We start from the raw sequence: 20,292 nt of genomic DNA on the forward strand, positions 1-20,292 counted from the left end.
GGCTTTTCTACTCCTCTGCCCTGTTGGAAGGATCTTTTAAGTGAGCACATGACCCCCTATGTGTTCAAGTCTGCTGCTTCTCCCCACCCCTGCACACACTTGCTTGTGCCTCTTTAGTTTCATTTTCGGCTCTACTGCTGGTAAACACCGACTATTGCAGGGCTTGTAAAAAGGCATGCACCATCAACAACACAGCACAATTGACTATGCACAAAATGCTGTTGAAGCAAATACACTGAAAACAAAATGAGTAAAATGCCCCAGTCTCTTTCAATTGCATTAATCTTAGTAGATACAGGTAGCAATAACAGGTAAAACATTGTCAGAGAATTGTGCATTTCAAGTTACCGGTGTCCTTTTATTGCCCAACCCTGTGAGCGGCAAATGCAGTGTGCTAGCATCAGTGGGAGTCGAGGATGCTCTATACCTCACTAGAGGTAGTCAGCTCTGCACAGGATCGGGCCCCTTAAAAATTAAAACAGGATCATTGAGAGATGGATTCTCCACCACTCTGCATGAACTCAGCAGGAGTGGAGAGGAGAGGCCACAGGGAAACAGTTCTAGCTCCCTGATACTGCACCAACAACCCAATGAGAAAGCAGCTCTAACTCATGAGGTCTCTCTCTCTTCTCCACCATCCCCTTACACTGGGATAAGGAGGTGGCTGGTAATGGAGCCAGCTCTGTGCCATCAGAGAACCCTCCTGTACTTACTATTTCTGGCCAATCTAATTCCTCTTTGCATCGCTTGACTGGCACATAGAGGACCAGGGAATCTGGCTTGCATGTGCACGCGCACGCAGGTACATAAAAATTGGGCATTCTGAATATGTGAATTGTCAGACTGGACTTCCTCCTAGAAACTATTACGAATGGAAGGCTGCATGGAACTATAAAGATAGTTTCCATATATTTGCAATATGGTCTTGGATTTAACCTATGACCTCAATATCATCAGGCATTAACAACCTTGACCTCCACTGTGAAAAAATATACACATCTAAATGTACCAGTACACATCTTTAGCATAGTTGCTAAAACTGTATTAAATTTACAAAGACAAACAACTGATCCAGTATTGTTGCACTGTAAAACTCCCTGGGAATTTTGCCTGTGGGGCTGCAGAATTAGATCTTACATTAGTAGAAGCCTTTAAGTTCTAAAATTTAACTGATTTACATTAAACATAGTTGTCCTCAGATGAGTAGCACCATCTGGGCAAGACTGTTATTTTACAGTCTGCCATGCATATGGGGAAGTGTGTACTTGTGCTCTCCCCAAGAGAAGACTAAGAAGTAGACTGGGCCTTTCAGTTTCCTCCTGCTCCAGGAGGTGTATGTGAAGGAAAAAGGCAGCCTGTGCCAGCCCTAAACTTGGTGCAGTCTATGTTCCCAAGCACAGCTGAACTGGCTGGAACGTTTGGCCATGAAACTTCGCCCATATGCAGGGAGCAAAATGTAGCAGTCCAGCAGAGGCTACTCACTGCTCTGTGGTATGGGTAACCAATGCAGGAAAGTAAGAGATGCTTATATCCCCCCTACACCCCTGCAGGAGCAGTTGGGATAGGCCACAATTTGGATTTTAGTAATAATCTAATACAGTAGAACTTGGCCTTGGTGATCAGTGACTGTAATGATCATTTAGCTAAATCACTTAAGGCCAGGTTTTCAAAGGTAGTTAGCACCTAAAGATGCAAATTGGTGTCTAGTAGGATTTTCAAAGCACCTTGTGATGTTATTGACATGAACTGTAATGTATAGATCATTGTTGCACCAGGTCTTCTACAGAGGAGGTCAAGTGGGGCGTCTATGGAAAGGTTGTCGTTTGCTAGCTATGATTATGCTGTCTATATGTGTGTATCATTTTTGTATTTGAAGTTATGAATATTGGCTATGTACTTGTATCTCAATGTGTTTGATTCTAAGTAGCCTCAGTAAAGCATTTGGTCAGCTTCTTGAGAAAGGACTATTCTCAGTAAGTGCCCAATCAAGAAACACCTAACTAACAATGGACTTTGGGAGATGCCAATCTACATCTGAGCTTTCCTGGGAACATTCAAACTAACATGTAAACAATGGCATCCGCCTGCAAAAAGCTGAATCATTCATGGACATGTGACTTGCCCAGGTGGCTACAAACTCCATCTTGCTGCTGTGATTTTGCACAGGAGAACAAAGGGGCTTCCGCCCACAAGAGAGAGAATATAAAAGGCCCTGGAAACCCCTCCATTTTGTCTTCAGCTGGTACAAGAGATGGCCTCTCCACCACCAAGAGATGCCTGAAAGAAACTGGAACAAAGGACAGTAACTACAGGGGTGTGAGTGATTGCTGGACCCAGACTAGGAAGGAGACCAGTCTGTGAAAGAAGCTTATTGGAACATCTCTGGGGGTGAGATTTCATCTGTAATCAGTTTCTTAATGTATTAGGCTTAGACTTGTGTGTTTTATTTGATTTTGCTTGGTAACTTACTTTGTTCTGTCTGTTATTACTTGGAATCACTTAAATCCTACTTTTTATACTTAATAAAATCACTTTTTGCTTATTAATTAACCCAGAGTAAGTAATTAATACCTGGGGAAGCAAACAGCTGTGCATCTCTCTCTATCAGTGTTATAGAGGGCGGACAATTTATGAGTTTACCCTGTATAAGCTTTATACAGAGTAAAACAGATTTATTTGGGGTTTGCATCCCATTGGGAGCTGGGTGTCTGAGTGCTAGAGACAGGAGCACTTGCTAAGCCGTTTTCAGTTAAGTCTGCAGCTTTGGGGAGTGTGGTTCAGACCCTGGGTCTGTGTTGGAACAGACTGGCATGTCTGGCTTGACAAGACATGGTTCTGGAGGCCAAAACTGGCAGAGAAAACAGGCTCAGAGGTAATCTCAGCACATCAGGTAACAGTCCCAAGGGGGTTTCTGTGATCAAACCCATCACACACCTAATCACTGAAGTCAATGGGAGTTAGGTACCTAACCTGCCTAGGCACTTTTGAAAATCCCTTTTGGTGCTAGCCTGCATCTTTAGATGCCTAAATACCTTTAAACATCTGGCCCTCAGAGCCTTATTTCCAAAATTTAGCATTTCCTGTTTTGATATGTTTGGCCCTGTTGGCAATGATCAGCTGATTTCAAGCAACAGGGATAAACCTCAAAGGAATTTAGTTCCTTGTTAAACTCTTAAATATACATCTCTGAGTCTCTGCCTTTGAAAAACTGCAGTGGGGCCATTCTTGTGTGCAATTCAATTAGAGTGTTCAAATTCTTAATTTTTCATACAAAAAGAAAATTGGGAGACGTTTTACTTCTCTGATATTTATTTTTTTCATCCAATGTATCATCTCCAGGTATTCTCAAAGGTAAACCTTTCCAAGGCAAAGTGGCTATAGCCAATGGAGTGCCATGCTTCACAACATATCGGGCCACCGAATCTCGCCTATTCTGCTCAAGTGGCACAAAGGAAGCAGAACTATCTGTATCTCCCCAGCGCACTCAGACCCAGTGCATCTGCATGTTAGGCCATCCCCATCCCCAGACTCTGAGTGGGGGTGAGTAAAGGTGGGTAGGGGAAGTGGTTGAAGCAAGTTGTGCTCTGATAATAACTAGCTTGTGGGCAGGTCCTTGGGTATCATTACCAGCTACCAAAGTTTAGAGCATCCATGAGGCTGCTATAAACTCTGCAGGAGCTGTGGCCAGCATCAGGGCCGGCTCCAGGCACCAGCGCAGGAAGCAGGTGCTTGGGGCAGCCAATGGGAAGCGGCGGCATGTCCGGGTCTTTGGCGGCGGGTCCCTCAGTCCCTCTTGGAGCGAAGGACTCACCGCCGAATTGCTGCTGAGGAATGAAGCGGCGCAGTTGAGCTGATTGCGACTTTTTTTTTCCCTTCCCTTCGCCGCTTGGGGCGACAAAAAAGCCTGAGCTGGCCCTGGCCAGCATAAAACCAGCCAGCGACTCAGAGAACTGTAAATGGCTCCCTTGTGGTTCCCCACTGTAGGCACAGCAGAGAATTTGGGCCATTATATCTGTATTGTGGTTCCTCTTAATTGAATATATGCTGCATATATGTTTCAGGTTTGCACTTAAGGCCTGTTTGAAAGTAACAGTTGAATAGTACTGTCTAAAATTGTATTTAAAATTGCAGTTTGGACCATTGCCACAGATCTGGAATAATTCATCTCTTGGAGTTGAAGGGTTCAGAGCTCCTGCTGTTAGTGATACAGCAAAATGTACTAGTGTGTTGTGCTGTTAAATCCAAACTCCCAGGTTAATAACAAAATGTACAAAATTTTAGGGAGTTATGTTCCTGTCCAAAAAACAATTAAATTGTCAGCATAGCGGTGGTGACACCCAGGTGGGTTCTTGCTGTAGTCAGCATAAAAGTTCTCCCTTACCTTGCCACGAGTTACTTCTAGGTCTCCCATTTTCACAGATGTCTGAAATATGCTTTGTGTCTGGAATCCTTTCACTCCATGAATGAGATAATCCATTTGACCTGAAATAGGAAGGCTCATCTGTGATTGTTGTTAGGTTACCTTCTAATCATTTATCAGAGGGGTAGCTGTGTTAGTCTGTAAAAAGCAACAAAGTGTCCTGTGGCACCTTATCGACTAACAGATGTATTGGAGCATAAGCTTTTGTGGGTGAATACCCACTTCGTCAGATGCATCTGACGAAGTGGATATTCACCCACAAAAGTTTATGCTCCAATACATCTGTTAGTCGATAAGGTGCCACAGGACTCTTTGTTGCTGCTAATCATTTGGGTCCAAAACAAAACCCAAAGGTCTGTCTGCACTAGCAGAGTGCACTGTTTTAAGGTCAAGCACTACAGCTAAGGTTTGCTAGTACAGGCCACTCCCGCAGTGGTTCAGTGTGTCCACATTCACTAGCCTGGGTTCTATAAACTGGTTCAGGGTGACCACTCATAGCACTTCATCCAACTGTTGCTATCCATGGGCACTGCAAGCTTCCTAAGGCATCTTTCTAGCTATCTGTTCCTAGCTGTAGCATCCCATGCCCCCACCCAGTCATTGATTCCATCCTGACTGAGGAATGCATGCTAAGTCCTCACACAACTGGAGGGAAACAGAATGGTGGAAGGCGGTTAGGAGGATTCCCTGTTACATTTCCTCTCCTACCTCTAGCCCTGGAAGCACAGGATGATCATGATGAGCACCCACGCACCTAGGTGCTCTAGGAGATAAAGAGCTCATTCTCAGCTGAATAAACGGATCTGGGTTAGGGCTGTCGATTAATTGCAGTTAACTCAAGCGATTAACTCAAAACAATTAATCACGATTGAAAAATTAAATCGCAGTTTTAATTGCACTGTTAAAACAATAGAATACCAATTGAAATGTATTAAATATTTTGGATGTTTTTTCTACATTTTCAAATATATTGATTTCAATTACAGCACAGAATACAAAGTGTATACTATTTTTGATTACAAATGTTTGCACTGTAAAAATGATAAACAAAAAATAGTATTTTTCAATTCACCTCATACAAGGAGGGATGGGAGGGATAGCTCAATGGTTTGAGCATTGGCCTACTAAACCCAGGGTTGTGAGTTCAATCCTTGAGGGGGCCACTTAGGGATCTGGGGCAAAATCAGTACTTGGTCTAGCAAGTGAAGGCAGGGGGCTGGACTTGATGACCTTTCAAGGTCCCTTCCAGTTCTTGGAGATATCCTATAAAAGTACTGTAGTGCAATCTTTGTCCTAAAAGCGCAACCTAGAAATGTTTTGTTACATAACTGCACTCTAAAACAAAACAATGTAAAACTTCAGAGCCTACAAGTCCTCTCAGTCCTACTTCTTGTTCAGCCAATCACTCAGACAAACAAGTTCGTTTACATTTACAGGAAATAATGCTGCCTGCTTCTTATTTACGTCACCAGAAAGTGAGAACGGGCATTTGCATGGCACTCTTGTGGCAAGGTATTTACGTGCCAGATATGCTAAACATTCCTATGTTCTCAGTTTCAGGTGATACTGTAAACAAGAAGCGGGCAGCATTATCTCTTGCAAATGTAAAGAAGTTTGTTTGTCTGAGCGATTGACTGAACAAGAAGTAGGACTGAGTGGACTTGCAGGCACTAAAATTGTACATTGTTTTATTTTTGAATGCAGGGGATTTTTTTTGTACATAAATCTACATTTGCAAGTTCAACTTTCATGATAAAGAGATTGCACTACAGTACTTGTATTAGGTGAATTGAAAAATACTATTTCTTTTATTTTTTAACAGTGCAAATACTTGTAACAAAAATAAATATAAAGCAAGCACTGTACACTTTGTATTCTGTGTTGTAAATGAATTCAATAGATTTGAAAATGCAGAAAACATCCAAAATATTTAAATAAATGGTATTCTATTATTATTTAACAGTGTGATTAATCACATGATTAATCGTGATTTTTTTTTAATCGCTTGACAGCCCTAATATGGATATTTTATTCTTTTTGTGAGCTGGAGATTGCAGTGTGCACTTACAGGCCAAAGTCATGGCAGAGTGGAGTCTATATACTCAGATCCTATAAAATGAACTAATGTATTTCTTTCTTCTCACGTTTTCCCCTACAATCCAGAGATGTGTTTGCTGAGGGCCAGTATCCACAGGGAGCAGATCCTCATAGAAGACTCCCTGCAACACAGCTAGTTCTGCTCCCCACCGCCTTTGCCATATGTGGCAGTAGCAACCCAGGACAATTATTAGGTCTACAAGAGGGGATGGAAGTAGACAAGTGGTACCTGGAGACTCATGGTAAGGTAAAACAGAGATTGTTTGTTTATTTACTTGGGAGAAGCTTGGCCTACTGAGTGTATTTGTATATTTTAACTATATATCTGAATACTAATGTTCTTCCACTTCTTTTCTCCTTTGGAGGGCAAGAATCTGATGGAGACTGCTTAGACAGTTCCCATGTCACTCACAGGTCACCCTAAGGTATTTATTTATTTATCGCACCAATATTTATTGATTCAAGCATATTTCCAGGGTTAAATATCTTAAAACGGATACATTCTTGGATAATTTTTCTCCTACTAGTTTCTTTTACAGGTGCAACGGGCGGCCCCCACTTTTTACTGTACATGGTGTTCACTGTTTTATACTGGAGTGTTATTATAAAGTTAGCTGTTAATATTTTAATGTCATGCTGAATTCTCTTCAACTAACCATTCATAGTGTTTTCCAGCATCGATGGGACCAAATGAGTAAAGCCTCGGATGCTCTTTGGTCTGCCCAGAGATGTGGGTATTTGTGGACAGAGTGCCCTGAAGGCAATTTGCCTGATAGATAGGGATAACATCATGGGGACTGAACTGAAAGGATCAATTAACACTGGGATCGTTTCAATGCCTTGTTTTCTGTCCACATTAGTCCTGCCGTAGTATGAAAGAGGCATTACCCAAACTTGCTCAACAGTGGTGCAACAGTACCTGAATTGGTGCAGTAGCAACATTCAATTTCTCTAGCATAAACAGACCTTAGCATTGTGCAGTAAATAATAAACAAGTGAAAGCAACATGAAAGAAATAGAAGTATGAGGCAAAACAAAGACATATCATGAAGAGAAGAGTTACATAATGTTCATTTTAAAAAGTTAAATAATTTTTTCTTAACTGGAATGCAAACCTGCTCCACTGCCGAATACAAGAAACTACGGAAACTTGCTTTCCCAAGATTTGATTAGAACTTAGTCAACTGAGAAATGATTTTGCAGCTGAAGACACTGCATCATTTTAAGATTAACTTTCACTCCCTGGAAGTAAATTATTTATCTCCCCACAAATATAAAAGCTTTAGCCAAAAAGGGGAGTGTGGTTAGTTAATTACATCTCAAGCGCTGTTCCCTTGAAGGATACATTTGCCTTAGGCTTGGTCTACACTACCCCCCCTAATTCGAACTAAGGTACGCAACTTCAGCTACGTGAATAACGTAGCTGAAGTCGAAGTACCTTAGTTCGAACTTACCTTGGTCCACACGCGGCAGGCAGGCTCCCCCGTCGACTCCGCGGTACTCCTCTCGCCGAGCTGGAGTACCGCAGTCGACGGCAAGCACTTCCGGGTTCGACTTATCGCGTCCAGACTAGACGCGATAAGTCGAACCCAGAACTTCGATTTCCAGCCGTCGAACTAGCTGGTAAGTGTAGCCAAGGCCTTAGTCATAGATTTAAATGGAATACTTTAAAGGAACTGGAATGTGAAGCCTGTATAGTATATACAGTTTCACATACTTGCTATGTTCAGCAACTTTAAATTGGCTAAAAATTGTGTGAATTTTGTCAGTTGCTCAATTATAAACTAAAGGGAGAAGAAATAGGAAGTTTAAAAAAAAATCAGTTCTCCTATGAGGACTGCATTCCTATTACACACAGCTCCTTGTAAATCATTTTGAAGTGCCAGTTAAAAAGGAGTTTCATAATTATCTCTGATTGCAAAATGATGGCAGAGCATGGTGAGCTTATCAACGACTAATGTACCATTAACATTTTGCAATGAACTTGTCATTTTAAAATAGTGTTGATGTCTCTTCTAAGCAATAGGAGCCACAACATATTAGCAAACTCTAAATAAATAAATAATGTATATTTTTGGATTAGTACTTAACAATGGTACAATCTACTGCTCTAAGGGACTACTCAGAATAGTCAGCACAAGGAACAAGTGTTTGCTAGATCAAGTCATAGATTAACACTTGATTGAAAGTTTAGTATATTAGTATAGAAATAACATTTATATAAACTGTGAGTACCACACTCATTTCTGCAAGTCAGCAAGAATAAAAATATTTTTCACTATGTCTAGGTCGACTACAACTAAAAGGAGTTAACAATGACATTTACAAATAAGGATACAAAAATAACATTCATATTAATTAGTTTATTTTTATAACTCTTATTGAAACATGACAGTATCTCTTTTCTTTGATTACCTGAACATGATATAAAATTCACAGGATTTTTTAATTATTGGTTTGTTTTATTTTTGAACCTGCCAAGAATACTATAATCTTCTTGGAAAGCAATTTCCAAGCAGAGAGATGCTGAAAATTAGATTATACAAATCTTGGACAGCAATGTAAATTATACTTATTCTGCTTTGATTTTTAATAATCAACAGTTTGGGGCATTTTATGTAGTGGTAGAAAAAAAATCAGTAATCAAAGAATAAAAGATACCATTTTTAACATTCCACAAAGAAGGAAGAAGGACTCAAACCTGCTGCAAAACAATGAAATGTTCTGACTAATGGAATAATGGGTGATGGAACAGGTAGAAATCTGAAAATGCGACAGAAAGGCAGACCTCTTCTTAGAACTAGATGCAGAATTTGTGCTGACTCCAGGAGGCATGTCGCTATAAAAAGAGTCGGCCTCTCCAGGCTTTTTTACATAATCTCCCTGTGGTATTTGTCTAAAGCATAATAAATATTTTAAAGTTAGAAAACAAGACATGCACACACAAATATTAGTTTAGGAGAAAGAGGAAGAGATAACACTCTATAGGAGGAAACTGTAAGAATATTAATAAACACCTCAGACTTGAAAGAGAAGTCCTTCATATTTTTGAGAATTCAGAAATGCAATGTCAGAGGTTTAATTCAGAGAAAACTGCCTTTTAACTGAAAAAAACTGGCTGAGATTTTCAAAAGTGACTAGTTAATTTTGGATGTCTCAGGTTGTGGATGATCAATTTCAGATATCTTCAAGAGGCCTGGGTATCAGGAAGTGACAAGGACTATGTGAGAAAGTACAGGTGCTGAAGCCTGCAAAAGACAGTCAGCAACTGGTCATATGGCTATTCAGGGCAGAGACTAAAAGGAAGTAGATGGTGGGTCAAAAGGGAGCTAAGGGAAGGGTTGTGTGTTCTCCCTTCCTGGCTGGTTAACGCAGGGAAAGCTTCTGGGGAATTATTGCTCAGTGTTTTTCAGTTGACTTGTTTTTTGTTTTTGAACCAAATGAATGAACAAACCCCAAAGAAAGAGTCTTAAAATAACTTGGAGCTTTATTTCCATTCCCTAGCTGGTAAAACTGCCCATCAGTCTGCATACCCAATCTCTGAAAATCTGGCCTCCTTAAGGTATCTCCAATAAGGACACCCAAAATCACTGTTCAGTTTGAAAATCTTTGTCTCAAACGAGGTTCACTTTAAAGCCCTCTAGCACTCTAGAAGCATAAATTGCAAAACCAGAATTGTATTTTTTAAAGAAAATTTAGTGCCTGTGAAAGGGATTAGGTTGTTTGGTCAGACAGAGAATTAACTATGGCAATTAAGCTTTAGTTGGATTTACTACTGGATTTCCAAGTGCGTTTAAAATGCACTTTTTTCCCCCTCTGAAAGACAGATGCCAAAATAGTGCTGACTTCCTTTAATTTGCACTGACTTCCACATTGCTAAAGGTACTGGTTTTAAGGATTTCATCATCTACTTGCTTGAATGACAGTTCCTAGTTTCAAGTTATCCTGTGGAGCTGCTGCATCTTTACAGTTCACTGTGTCAGAAGTTTACATATGGGTAATATTGGACTACAGCAACAGAACTTATTTTTTTTCTGAGCTACAGGTTGAGATTTTTTAAGTACAGTGTTACTTGGCTACAGTATAGTCAAATCACTATCTTGAAATATGCATCCGAGCACCTCATTTAAAATGTAAATAGTTCCAAAAATATTCCCTTTAGCCTTAAATTTTAACTTTTAATTCTTCTTCTCCATTTTGTCAACAATCAGTCTCTGAGTAAGCATTACTCATGAGATTGCTTGAAGCAGAAGAGTGACAGGAAAGACAAAGATAAGCTGCTAGCCCAGAAGTATTATAAGGTTTATTATAATCTTTTCACCCTTTTAGATCATGCCTTCTGTTCTGTGTTCCCTCCTTCATTCATCTAAGACTTGTTTCTGTTCTGATTAAACAACCTTTTCAATGTTTGCAATTAGAAGCAAATTATTTGCAAAGAGATTAAAATGTTCCATGTTTCTGAAGCACACCAATTTATTAAAATATATAATTCACATCCCACTCATCCCTTTAGCCATGATTTGAGGGAAAACTTCCAATTTATGAACAACCTTTTCCCACTTTTCCTCTGATAGTGAATTTATAGCCATCGGTTATCACTGTTCTTTGGAGATAATTCTAGCAGGTCAAAAATGTCTCCCTAATTCAAATGGATAACTTGTCTGTTGCTTTAATCATTAGCAGAAGATGCCCAGTTCAACATTGTACTTTCCAAGGTGTTTATTTCCGTTTGTCACCATTAATAAAAATGCTCATTAACCAGAAGGCTGACTCACTTTCACTTCGGTTTTCAGAAATACAGACTGTGAACTTCTACAGAACTTGACTCTCTTAAGATTTTCTTCACTTCTTTCACTTCCAGATTTAAATTTCAAAAGCTCCTCATATGTTTAAAATATATAATCATATGCCAAAAGGCTCACAGATGGTACTTCACAATCCTTTTGGTTCCTTTCATTCCATACTGAGTCTCAGTTGTAGTCTCAATCTTCATAAACCTCAGGAATATTTCAGAGGCAAACTTATTGTGATTTGTGGGTATCTCAATAGAGTTTAATGGTTCTCCGGTCTACTACTTAACAAATTGTCACTCTTTGATCAAACTAATGCTTTTTTTCCATATGTGCATTTCAGGCTCTCTCAGTCGATAGAACCATAGACATTTTACTCCTTTCAGTTTTTTACATTTTATTTGTTGCAGTTGCTTTGCTCCATCAAATAGTAATCCTTATGTAACACTGGCATGCACACTGATGATTTGTTTTCATTTTGGATTAAGAGCTAACACTAATTCCAATGAGGGCTTTCCAGTCGACTCTCTTGTACTTTTTTCATCTACTGAATCCTTGCTTATATATTTTCATAACTACTTCTTCAGATAGCCGACTATCGAATTTCCTCTTCTTATGTTAATGAGATTTGGTTGCTATGCACCACTGGCTGCTTCATCATTTCCAAAAAGTCTTTGCCTATACTAATTTCCATCCTGAACCTTGGCATGGAAACTGCACACAGAATGAGTCCACATTCATAGCTTTCCATCTCACTTACTAAACTTCTTGGATGATGGAACCTAAAAGTTCACCAAGAATATATTAAAATTGATATTTTAGATTCTCTCAATCCTCTCATGCTAATTTTGCACTGGTATAGGCTGGGTTTCATTTGATATTTTCAAGATTTAAGTTGCCCTATCCTCTGCCAATGTAGTTGTATCTCCAATCAAATGACTTTAAGGCCAACTCATTCTGCACATAACAGATATGTAGGGAAAGAGTCAACATGGCTTTAGTACAGGGAAATCATGCCTCATCAATCTGTTAGAATTCTCTGAGGGAGTCAACAAGCAGGTGGACAAGGGTCAATATAGCAAACTTGGACTTCCAGAAAGCCATTGACAGGGTCCCTCACCAAAGGCTCTGAAGCAAAGTAAGCAGTCATGGGATGAGAGGAAAGTTCCTCGCATGGATCAGTAACTGGTTAAAAGATTAGAAACAAGGATAGGAATAAATGATCAGGGTTCATAATAGAGAGAGGTAAATAGCATGGTCCCTCAAGGAGTGTACTGGGACCTGTGCTGTTCAACAGATTCATAAATGATCTGTGAAAGGGGGTGAACAGTGAGGTAGCAAAATTTGCAGACGATACAAAATTACTCAAGATAGTTAAGTCCAAAGCAGACTGTGAAGAGTTACAAAGGGATCTCACAAAACTGTTTAGGCACCAAAATGGCAGATAAAATTCAGTGTTGATAAATGCAAAGTAATGCACATTGGGAACATAATCCCAACCATACATACAAAATGATGGAGTCTAAATTAGCTGTTACCGCTCAAGAAAGATCTTGGAGTCATTGTGGATAGTTCTTTGAAAACATCCACTCAATGTGCAGCAGCAATCGTAAAAGCTAACAGAATATTAGGAACCATTAGAAAAGGGGAAAATAATAAAACAGAAAATATTGTAATGACAATGTACAAATCACTGATATGCCCTCACCTAGAATACTGCGTTTCAAAATAGATATATTAGAATGGAAGAGGTGCAGAGAAGGGCAAATTATTAAGGGTATTGAACAGCTTCCATATGAGGAGAGATTAAGATGACTGGGACTGTTCATCTTAGAAAAGAGACTACTAAGGTGGGGATATGATAGAGATCCCTAAACTCATGAATGGTGTTGAAAAAGTAAGTATTGTTTAGCCCTTCACATAATGGAAGAACTAGGGTTCACCTGATGAAATTAAGAGGCGGCAGGTTTAAAATGAAAATAAGGAAGTACTTCATGCAATGCACAGTCAACCTGTGGAACTCACACTGGGGATGTTGTGAAGGCCAAAAGTATAACTGGGTTCAAAAAATAATTAGCTAAATTCATGGAGAATAGGTCCATTAATGGCTCTTAGCCAAGATGGTCAGGGATGCAATGCTATGTTCCACATGTTCCTAAACCTCCATCTGCTAAAAACATCTGGCACTGGCCACTGTCAGAGACAGGATACTGGGCTAGATGGACCACTGGTCTGACCCAGTATGGTCTTTGTTATGTTCTTATGATAAGAGACTCCCACAAATCAGTCTTCCATTGTCCCTCTGCTGTACCGATATAGCTGCGCTGCTGCAGCACGTCTAGTGAAGACGCTCTATGGCAAAGGGAGAGAGCTCTCCCATCGGCATAATAAAACCACCTCTGCAAGCGGCAGAAGCTATGTCAGCAGAAGAAGCTCTCCCACTGACATTATGCTGTGCACACTAGCGCATATGTTGGTGTAACTTATGTCGCTCAGAAGAGTGGTTTTTTTCACACCCCTGAGCAACATAAGTTATGCCAACATAGACTGTAATGTAGACAAAGCCTAAACAAATCTGCACTTGGCAGGGCCTTTCTGCTACATGCCAAGCATTCTAAGAGACAGAGAGAGTACTACAAAGGTAAAGGGCATGGAGTGCAAGCTCAGCAGGTGGCAGCAGCAGATATAGCAGTATCTTGGATCAAGACAGTGTAATAACTGCATTAGACAGGAGGGGATTGGTTGGTGGGGGGAGGGGGAGGCAGAAGAATAATCAGTGAGCAACTCTCTCTTAGGGTCTGATCCTGCACCACTGAAGCCAATTTGAGTTTGGCCTTTGACTTGAATGAGTGCAGGATCAGGCCCTTGCAGTTAGGGATGGTTAGAACAGCAGGGTAGGTGGAAGGAAGCATAGTTTCGGGGAAGGAGTGGGCTCTTCCTGGAATCAATAGCTGGCCCTTGGTTGGTGGGAAGAGTGATTCAATTAGTTTTACATTGCTTATCTGAATCAATGTGAATTTTTTAACAGATCAGCATTTGTTTTAGACAGTGGAGCACAGGATTCAGACTGATATTTTTCCAAACTGGATCATACATCCTCACTGCTGATTCTGATCTCACACTACTTTTACACTGGTGTAACTCCTGTGACTTCATTAGAGTTGCTCCTGATTTATACCAGTGTGAACTAGTCCTGGAATTGTATTCTCATCTTGGTATACTCTTGTACATATTAACCCATTTTTATCTAAATCCAATGTTATGGATCCTGTTCTGAAGTGCACTATCCTGGGTTCCTGGTTGTATATAAAACATCAATCAAACATAAACTTGCAGGATATATATGAGACTAATTGAATTGTGACAGCAACATGGACTTTAACATCTATCTTTATCATTGAAATTATTTCCTTCAAATTTATCTATGAATTTAATTTAACTAAAATGTATTCAATTTAAAGGTGTAACTCCAGGAATGAATTTGGTTCAGAGAATTTAATATACATCAGGTTCATATTGTTGCTGACTCCTCTTGTACCTCAAGAACATTTTAATCTCTAAAAGCATATTTGGTTTTTGCTCTGCTTTTATCTTTCATTATTTTTTTCTATCTTTTCCTGTTCTTATTGAATGAAATCCTGGCCCCAATTAAGTCAATGGGTGTTATGCCATAGACCTCAATGGGGCCAGGATTTTAGCCATTGTGTTTGAAGAGTTCACAGCATTTTCAGGTAAGTAATCCTTTATAAAATCATATAGATAATTTTAGGCAGTGGTTTCCAATCTTTTTTCATTTGAAGACTTCTACAGTTTTCAAATGGAGGTGCAGACCTGTTTGGAAATCTTAGACAGTCTTTTGACCCCCAGGACATGCAGACCATAGATTGAAAACCACTGATTTAAGGAAACATTGAAATATGACAATTCATTATTCACAGGTGCGCTCTACAAAATTTACATCATCACAAAACTGGAAAAATACAGAAATAATCATCATTTAAAGCTTTCCTAAGGGATGTATTCACTTAACTTTTATCACATACCTCTGTCTCCGATAGTTTCTTTCCATAGAAAAAAAGAGAAAGAAATAAGAATGAATTACCAATGTGTATATATTAGGGAGAATGTGGCTGTATTCAACAGCATAAACAACAAGTAAATATAAAAACAATGTAGGCCAAAGTGAAATTTTGATTCTTGATGACTCCTAAATAAATCACTTTTGGAAAAGAGAACAGATGTATTAGTTCAAAACAAACCTGTAGGATTATATCCATATTGGACTGTTAGTGTCTCTAGGATATACACTGCAATGTTTTTTCCGTATCAGAAACATGCTTATTAAGTCTGGGAACATTTGGAAACCTTAGTTCTGTTTTTCAATACATATTTCTGTATTACCAGGAAAATTCATTAAATTACTGCCTAATCATATCACAAAACATGCATTAAATTTTGAAGCTGTATTTCAAAGAGGGGTTCAGATCTTCACGTACTGCCAAAATCACTGGGTGGTATGCAAAGGTGGTTTAAAGCTATCCTTTTATTAACCTAATCCTCTTAGTATTCTGTGCACGCCTTTCTTCTTGCACTGTACAAGAGCAGCTCTCAACTCCTCTAATTTACACCAACTTTGAATGGCACAGGGATCCGAAATTATAAAAACAGCTGGAGCATGTTCATTGTAGCCAGGTCCTCATCCAAGAAAGGGCATAACCTTCTGGCATGTTCTTGCATTTAGATATAGGGCATTCCAAATACTTAAGTCATGCATTTAATCATATTGGCATCATAAGAACATAAGAATGGCCCTACTAGGTCAGACCAAAGGTCCATCTAGCCCAGTATCCTGTCTTCTGACACTGACCAATGCCTGGTGCTTCAGAGAGAACGAACAGAACAGGTAATCATCAAGTGATCCATCCCCTGTCGCTCATTCCCAGCTTTTGGCAAACAGTGGGACTACACAGTATAACTAAGAACAGCACTGGCCCAATATTATGAATCACTTCGGTATTATCCAAATAATGGTATTTGAATAGTCGAGCTTGGTTTGCTTTGTCAATATTCCACATGAAGGAGGTTGAAGCCATTTCATTTAAATCCAAATGCTGCTGACTTTTTTCTAAAAGCACATGCATTAAATCTTAATTTAATATCTGCAAAAACACTAAAATGTTTTGTTTACAGAAGAACTTCCACACAGAAACAAAACTGAAAAAAAAGAACACTAATACTGAAAGAAATGGACGTGGCCATTTTGGCCCTGATTCAACAAAACACTTAGGGCCAGATCCTGAGAAAATATAAACTGGATATCAGATAAGAATCTGAACCTTAATCGTATGCTTCAATCCCATCCCCAGTCAACAAACCACTTAAGCACAAGTTTATATTAATTTGGTATTAAGTTAATGGGAATTAAGCACATACTTAAACTTAAGCAAGTCCTTAAGTGCTTTGTTTAAACAGGGGCTATCTTTCTAACTTCCCTTGACCATTAATAGAGATAATTCATTTTCTATTTGATCAGCCACCCTAAATGTGTATAATTTTCAATATTCTTGCTTTATTACTTCATATTGTAAACAGCTATCTACTGAACATATATACATATTTTCAAATGTATTAAAAATTGCACATTATACTTACTTGTAACCCCATCCAGTTATTCCTAAAACGAGAGCCAACACTAAAATGGTGCCAGCAATAGCCCCTATTATTATATTTGTACTAACAACACCTGGGGGAAAGAGAAAGACAAAAAAACAAAATATACAGAAATTTAAAAATAAAAATATACAAAGCAGTTAAAGCACTATTCTAGAGATTTGTTTGAGAAACTAGATCTGTGCTGAATAATTTAAAACAGTGCTAGAGTCCTGTAAATAGCATTAATATGTTTAACAAGGGACTTTTAAAATTAGGAGCTATTGTAGTTTGACCACGTAACAGAAAATGAATTGAATTAATTGATTTCCAATCATGTTATAACTTCCGGAAGTAAATTAATTATTCAAAAATATTAAATTAAAAAAATAATACTAAGCCACTAGAAACACCTGCAACGTATATGGAACCATATGTATGAGTCTGTGTGTACGTATATGAACATTAAATCTATGATTAAAACACGATGTTCAGTCAAATTAGATCATTCAATGGGCTGCACATTCTTAGCCTTCTAAATTTAAATAGGGGGTGTCTCATATAATGAAATAGGATATGTAATAAGATAAAATGTCTTTATACCTGTATCGGAGGGGCAGGAGTAGAGGACAAAAAGACTTAGAAACTCATTTTAAAATGTTCAATTTAAATTAAAAATACAGACATGTTGATACTCTGTATAACGTTTATACAATACTTTGAGGCTCCCTTGATTTGGTATAGAAGATTTCTTGTTCTCAGTTCAGAGATTAAGACTTTCTATTTTTCATTATGATCGTCTAGCTCAATGCTTCCCTTTCCAAAAGGGGATGTCCAAATACAAACCTCCAAGTGCCATATAAAGAAACAAAAGTTGCCCCATATGCATATTTCTTCAGTTATTTATAAATAGTACATGAACAGCATTTTTTTTAAATCATCTATCATGCTGTAAGTATGTACAATGAAATCTACATTAAGTGATCTCTCAATGGACAAATAAAAAGTGAGGTGTGAAGGGAGAGTGTCTTTTGATAGAGGTAAATGATAATTTTACTTCAAAAGCTGAAGGGAATCCTATGTGAGATTTAATCATACTTATTATATGATGCCATACATTATTTTAATTATTTATATAACACTTAAAATATAAATACACAATAAAAACAGACTTTTACCATACAAAGGAATATTTGTAGACAAAACATCTATCTATCTGACTGTTACCCTTGACTAAGGGCTTGTCTACATGGGAAAGTTTTACCAGTTATACCAGTATAATTACACCACTATAGTCATACTACTATAATTCCCCTTGGGACACACACATTCTCAAGTAAGAATGCCTTTTTCAGTGTAGCTTGTGTTGCTTAAGAAGGGGTTTAAGCTACACTGAAAAAGTAATTCTTCTTTCAGAATAAGAGTAGCCACCTGGGCCATTATAGTGGTGTACCTATGAAGGTTTAAATTCACATTTTAACTTTTACCAATATAACTTTCTTATGTAGACAAGCTCAGAGATTAAATTAAAAATGTGTTTACATAAATCACTTATTAAATCTGAAAATGTACATTCAGTTATGTGTGCACATGTTATGCACAGATATTATATGTTCATATGATGTGCATGTATGCAAAAAGAGGCCATGTTTTGAACATTTGGCCCTGGAGAATAAGACAATTAAAAATATAAGCAGTGCTGACCCTTTTATCTGGTAATGGCGGGGAGGAGAGTTGCTGGTAAAATTCTGCTAATCTTAACCACGATTAGTTCCATTTATTTTAATAGGTTCATTCACATGAGTGATGCAAGCAAGATGCACCTGGATTCACTTCTACAACCCACATGGCACTCTTATGAATTCTATAGGAGTCAAGCTGCGCAGATCCAGTTGTAGGGTTGAGGCATTCTTAGACCATTTGTTTTGTTTTGTTTTGTTTCTTTAAAGAAAGAGGTCAGGCTATCTAGGATATTGCTATATGCTAAGTGAGGGAGTAACTGATCTAGCTTTGCTTGTTGGACCTTCCCCCAAACCAAAGACTAGCCTCTACAATTTGTCGTCTATTGAAGTATTACCACAAATATATGCATTACACACCTTTGCCTGCCATTTCTTCATCAAAAATTGAAGCATCTTTGTAAGCGGTGTTGCAGTCATCTCCTACCCAGAATCGATCACACACACACTTGATTTCATTGCTGCAAACCTGCAGTTCAAAACGTAACCCAGAATAGAATCACAAAATGAACTTTTTTTTCACTATTTAGAATACGAATTAGTTAGAATTGTGTGGAACTGGTAAAAAAATGCTGCAAAATTCTGTACAATATTTTTGTTGTTTCACTTTGGGAGACTGTCCCCCTCAGATTTCAGTTTTCTTTTAAAATAGATTAAATTGATAATTTCACATCAAAAACTGAGTTTCGGCACCGTAGAAATAGGAGCTATCAAGGAGTATGTTATGGCTCCCTTAGAACAGGGCAGATTTGAGCAGTCTGGGGATCACTTTAAACTATGACAGGGATCAAGGGACTCTATGCCATCTTGGAATAGCCAGAACTCAGGGCACTCCGGCAACCCCAGTCTCTGGCCCAGCACAGGAACCAAATACAGTAGCTGTGAACTAACTAAGAACTCCCCATACTGGGGGAATTCTCACCTGATAAGATCCAGTGCTTTATGGACCTTTTGTGCTACCTGTACAATACAAAGGGTCCAGAATATGACAATCAAATCTGGACCTATATATTTTAAAGTTTCCCAGAGCATGGTATTAAGTCCTTTAAATTCACATGAGGAAAGATGAAGCAAGTTGGAGTAAGTGATGAAAACTAAGTAATTTATATAACTTTTGTAATAATAGTATATACACTTACTGTAATACATAGCTCAGACTGCCTTGATTCCGATGTATTCACTACCTTTATATTTGACATACAATCTTTAAAAGTGTATCTAGAAAATTAATTTGTACCGCCAACAATTCAGTTTACTTTAATAAAAATGATCTACCTAGTAATAGAAATGCATAAATTTGGAAGCATTCAATAAAGGCAGCAGAAATGTAAAAGTCAAGGCTAAAAAAACATGAAAACATACTCCATGTCCTGAACAAATTTTGTCATCTGTAGTGCCTGGACAGATGCTGAAGTTAAAGGAATCAGTGGGGAGACATCTGCGCTCAAAACAGATCATCTCTGGGCCACATGGCGTTCCATCCTCAACATAGCCCAGGTCTGTTTCTTCATCTAGCTTAACATGGCCACCACTGCAAAACAAACAAAGAGCCACAATATATTTGCGCACTGCTTCTAAGGTGACCAGAGGGCAAGTG

At 38.6% G+C, this 20,292-nt stretch overlaps 1 protein-coding gene across 11 annotated transcripts in view; it reads right to left on the bottom strand.

The window, feature by feature from the left end:
* Positions 1-20,292, bottom strand: part of ADAM22 (ADAM metallopeptidase domain 22) — a 211,548-nt gene that overhangs the window by 26,469 nt on the left and 164,787 nt on the right. For 5 of the 11 annotated variants that reach the window (XM_054020540.1, XM_054020537.1, XM_054020538.1 and 2 more), the window contains exons 23-28: positions 20,058-20,226; positions 19,056-19,164; positions 16,960-17,050; positions 15,351-15,368; positions 9,219-9,413; positions 4,382-4,482 (exon numbers count right to left, since the gene is read on the bottom strand). In XM_054020540.1, the coding sequence (XP_053876515.1) occupies positions 4,382-4,482; positions 9,219-9,413; positions 15,351-15,368; positions 16,960-17,050; positions 19,056-19,164; positions 20,058-20,226 (683 nt within the window). The remainder of the gene's footprint in view (positions 1-4,381; positions 4,483-9,218; positions 9,414-15,350; positions 15,369-16,959; positions 17,051-19,055; positions 19,165-20,057; positions 20,227-20,292) is intronic. The other 6 variants (XM_054020542.1, XM_054020539.1, XM_054020543.1 and 3 more) reach the window with 2 other exon arrangements.

Source organism: Malaclemys terrapin, chromosome 2, assembly GCF_027887155.1.
Source record: "Malaclemys terrapin pileata isolate rMalTer1 chromosome 2, rMalTer1.hap1, whole genome shotgun sequence".
Lineage (NCBI taxonomy): Eukaryota > Metazoa > Chordata > Testudines > Emydidae > Malaclemys > Malaclemys terrapin.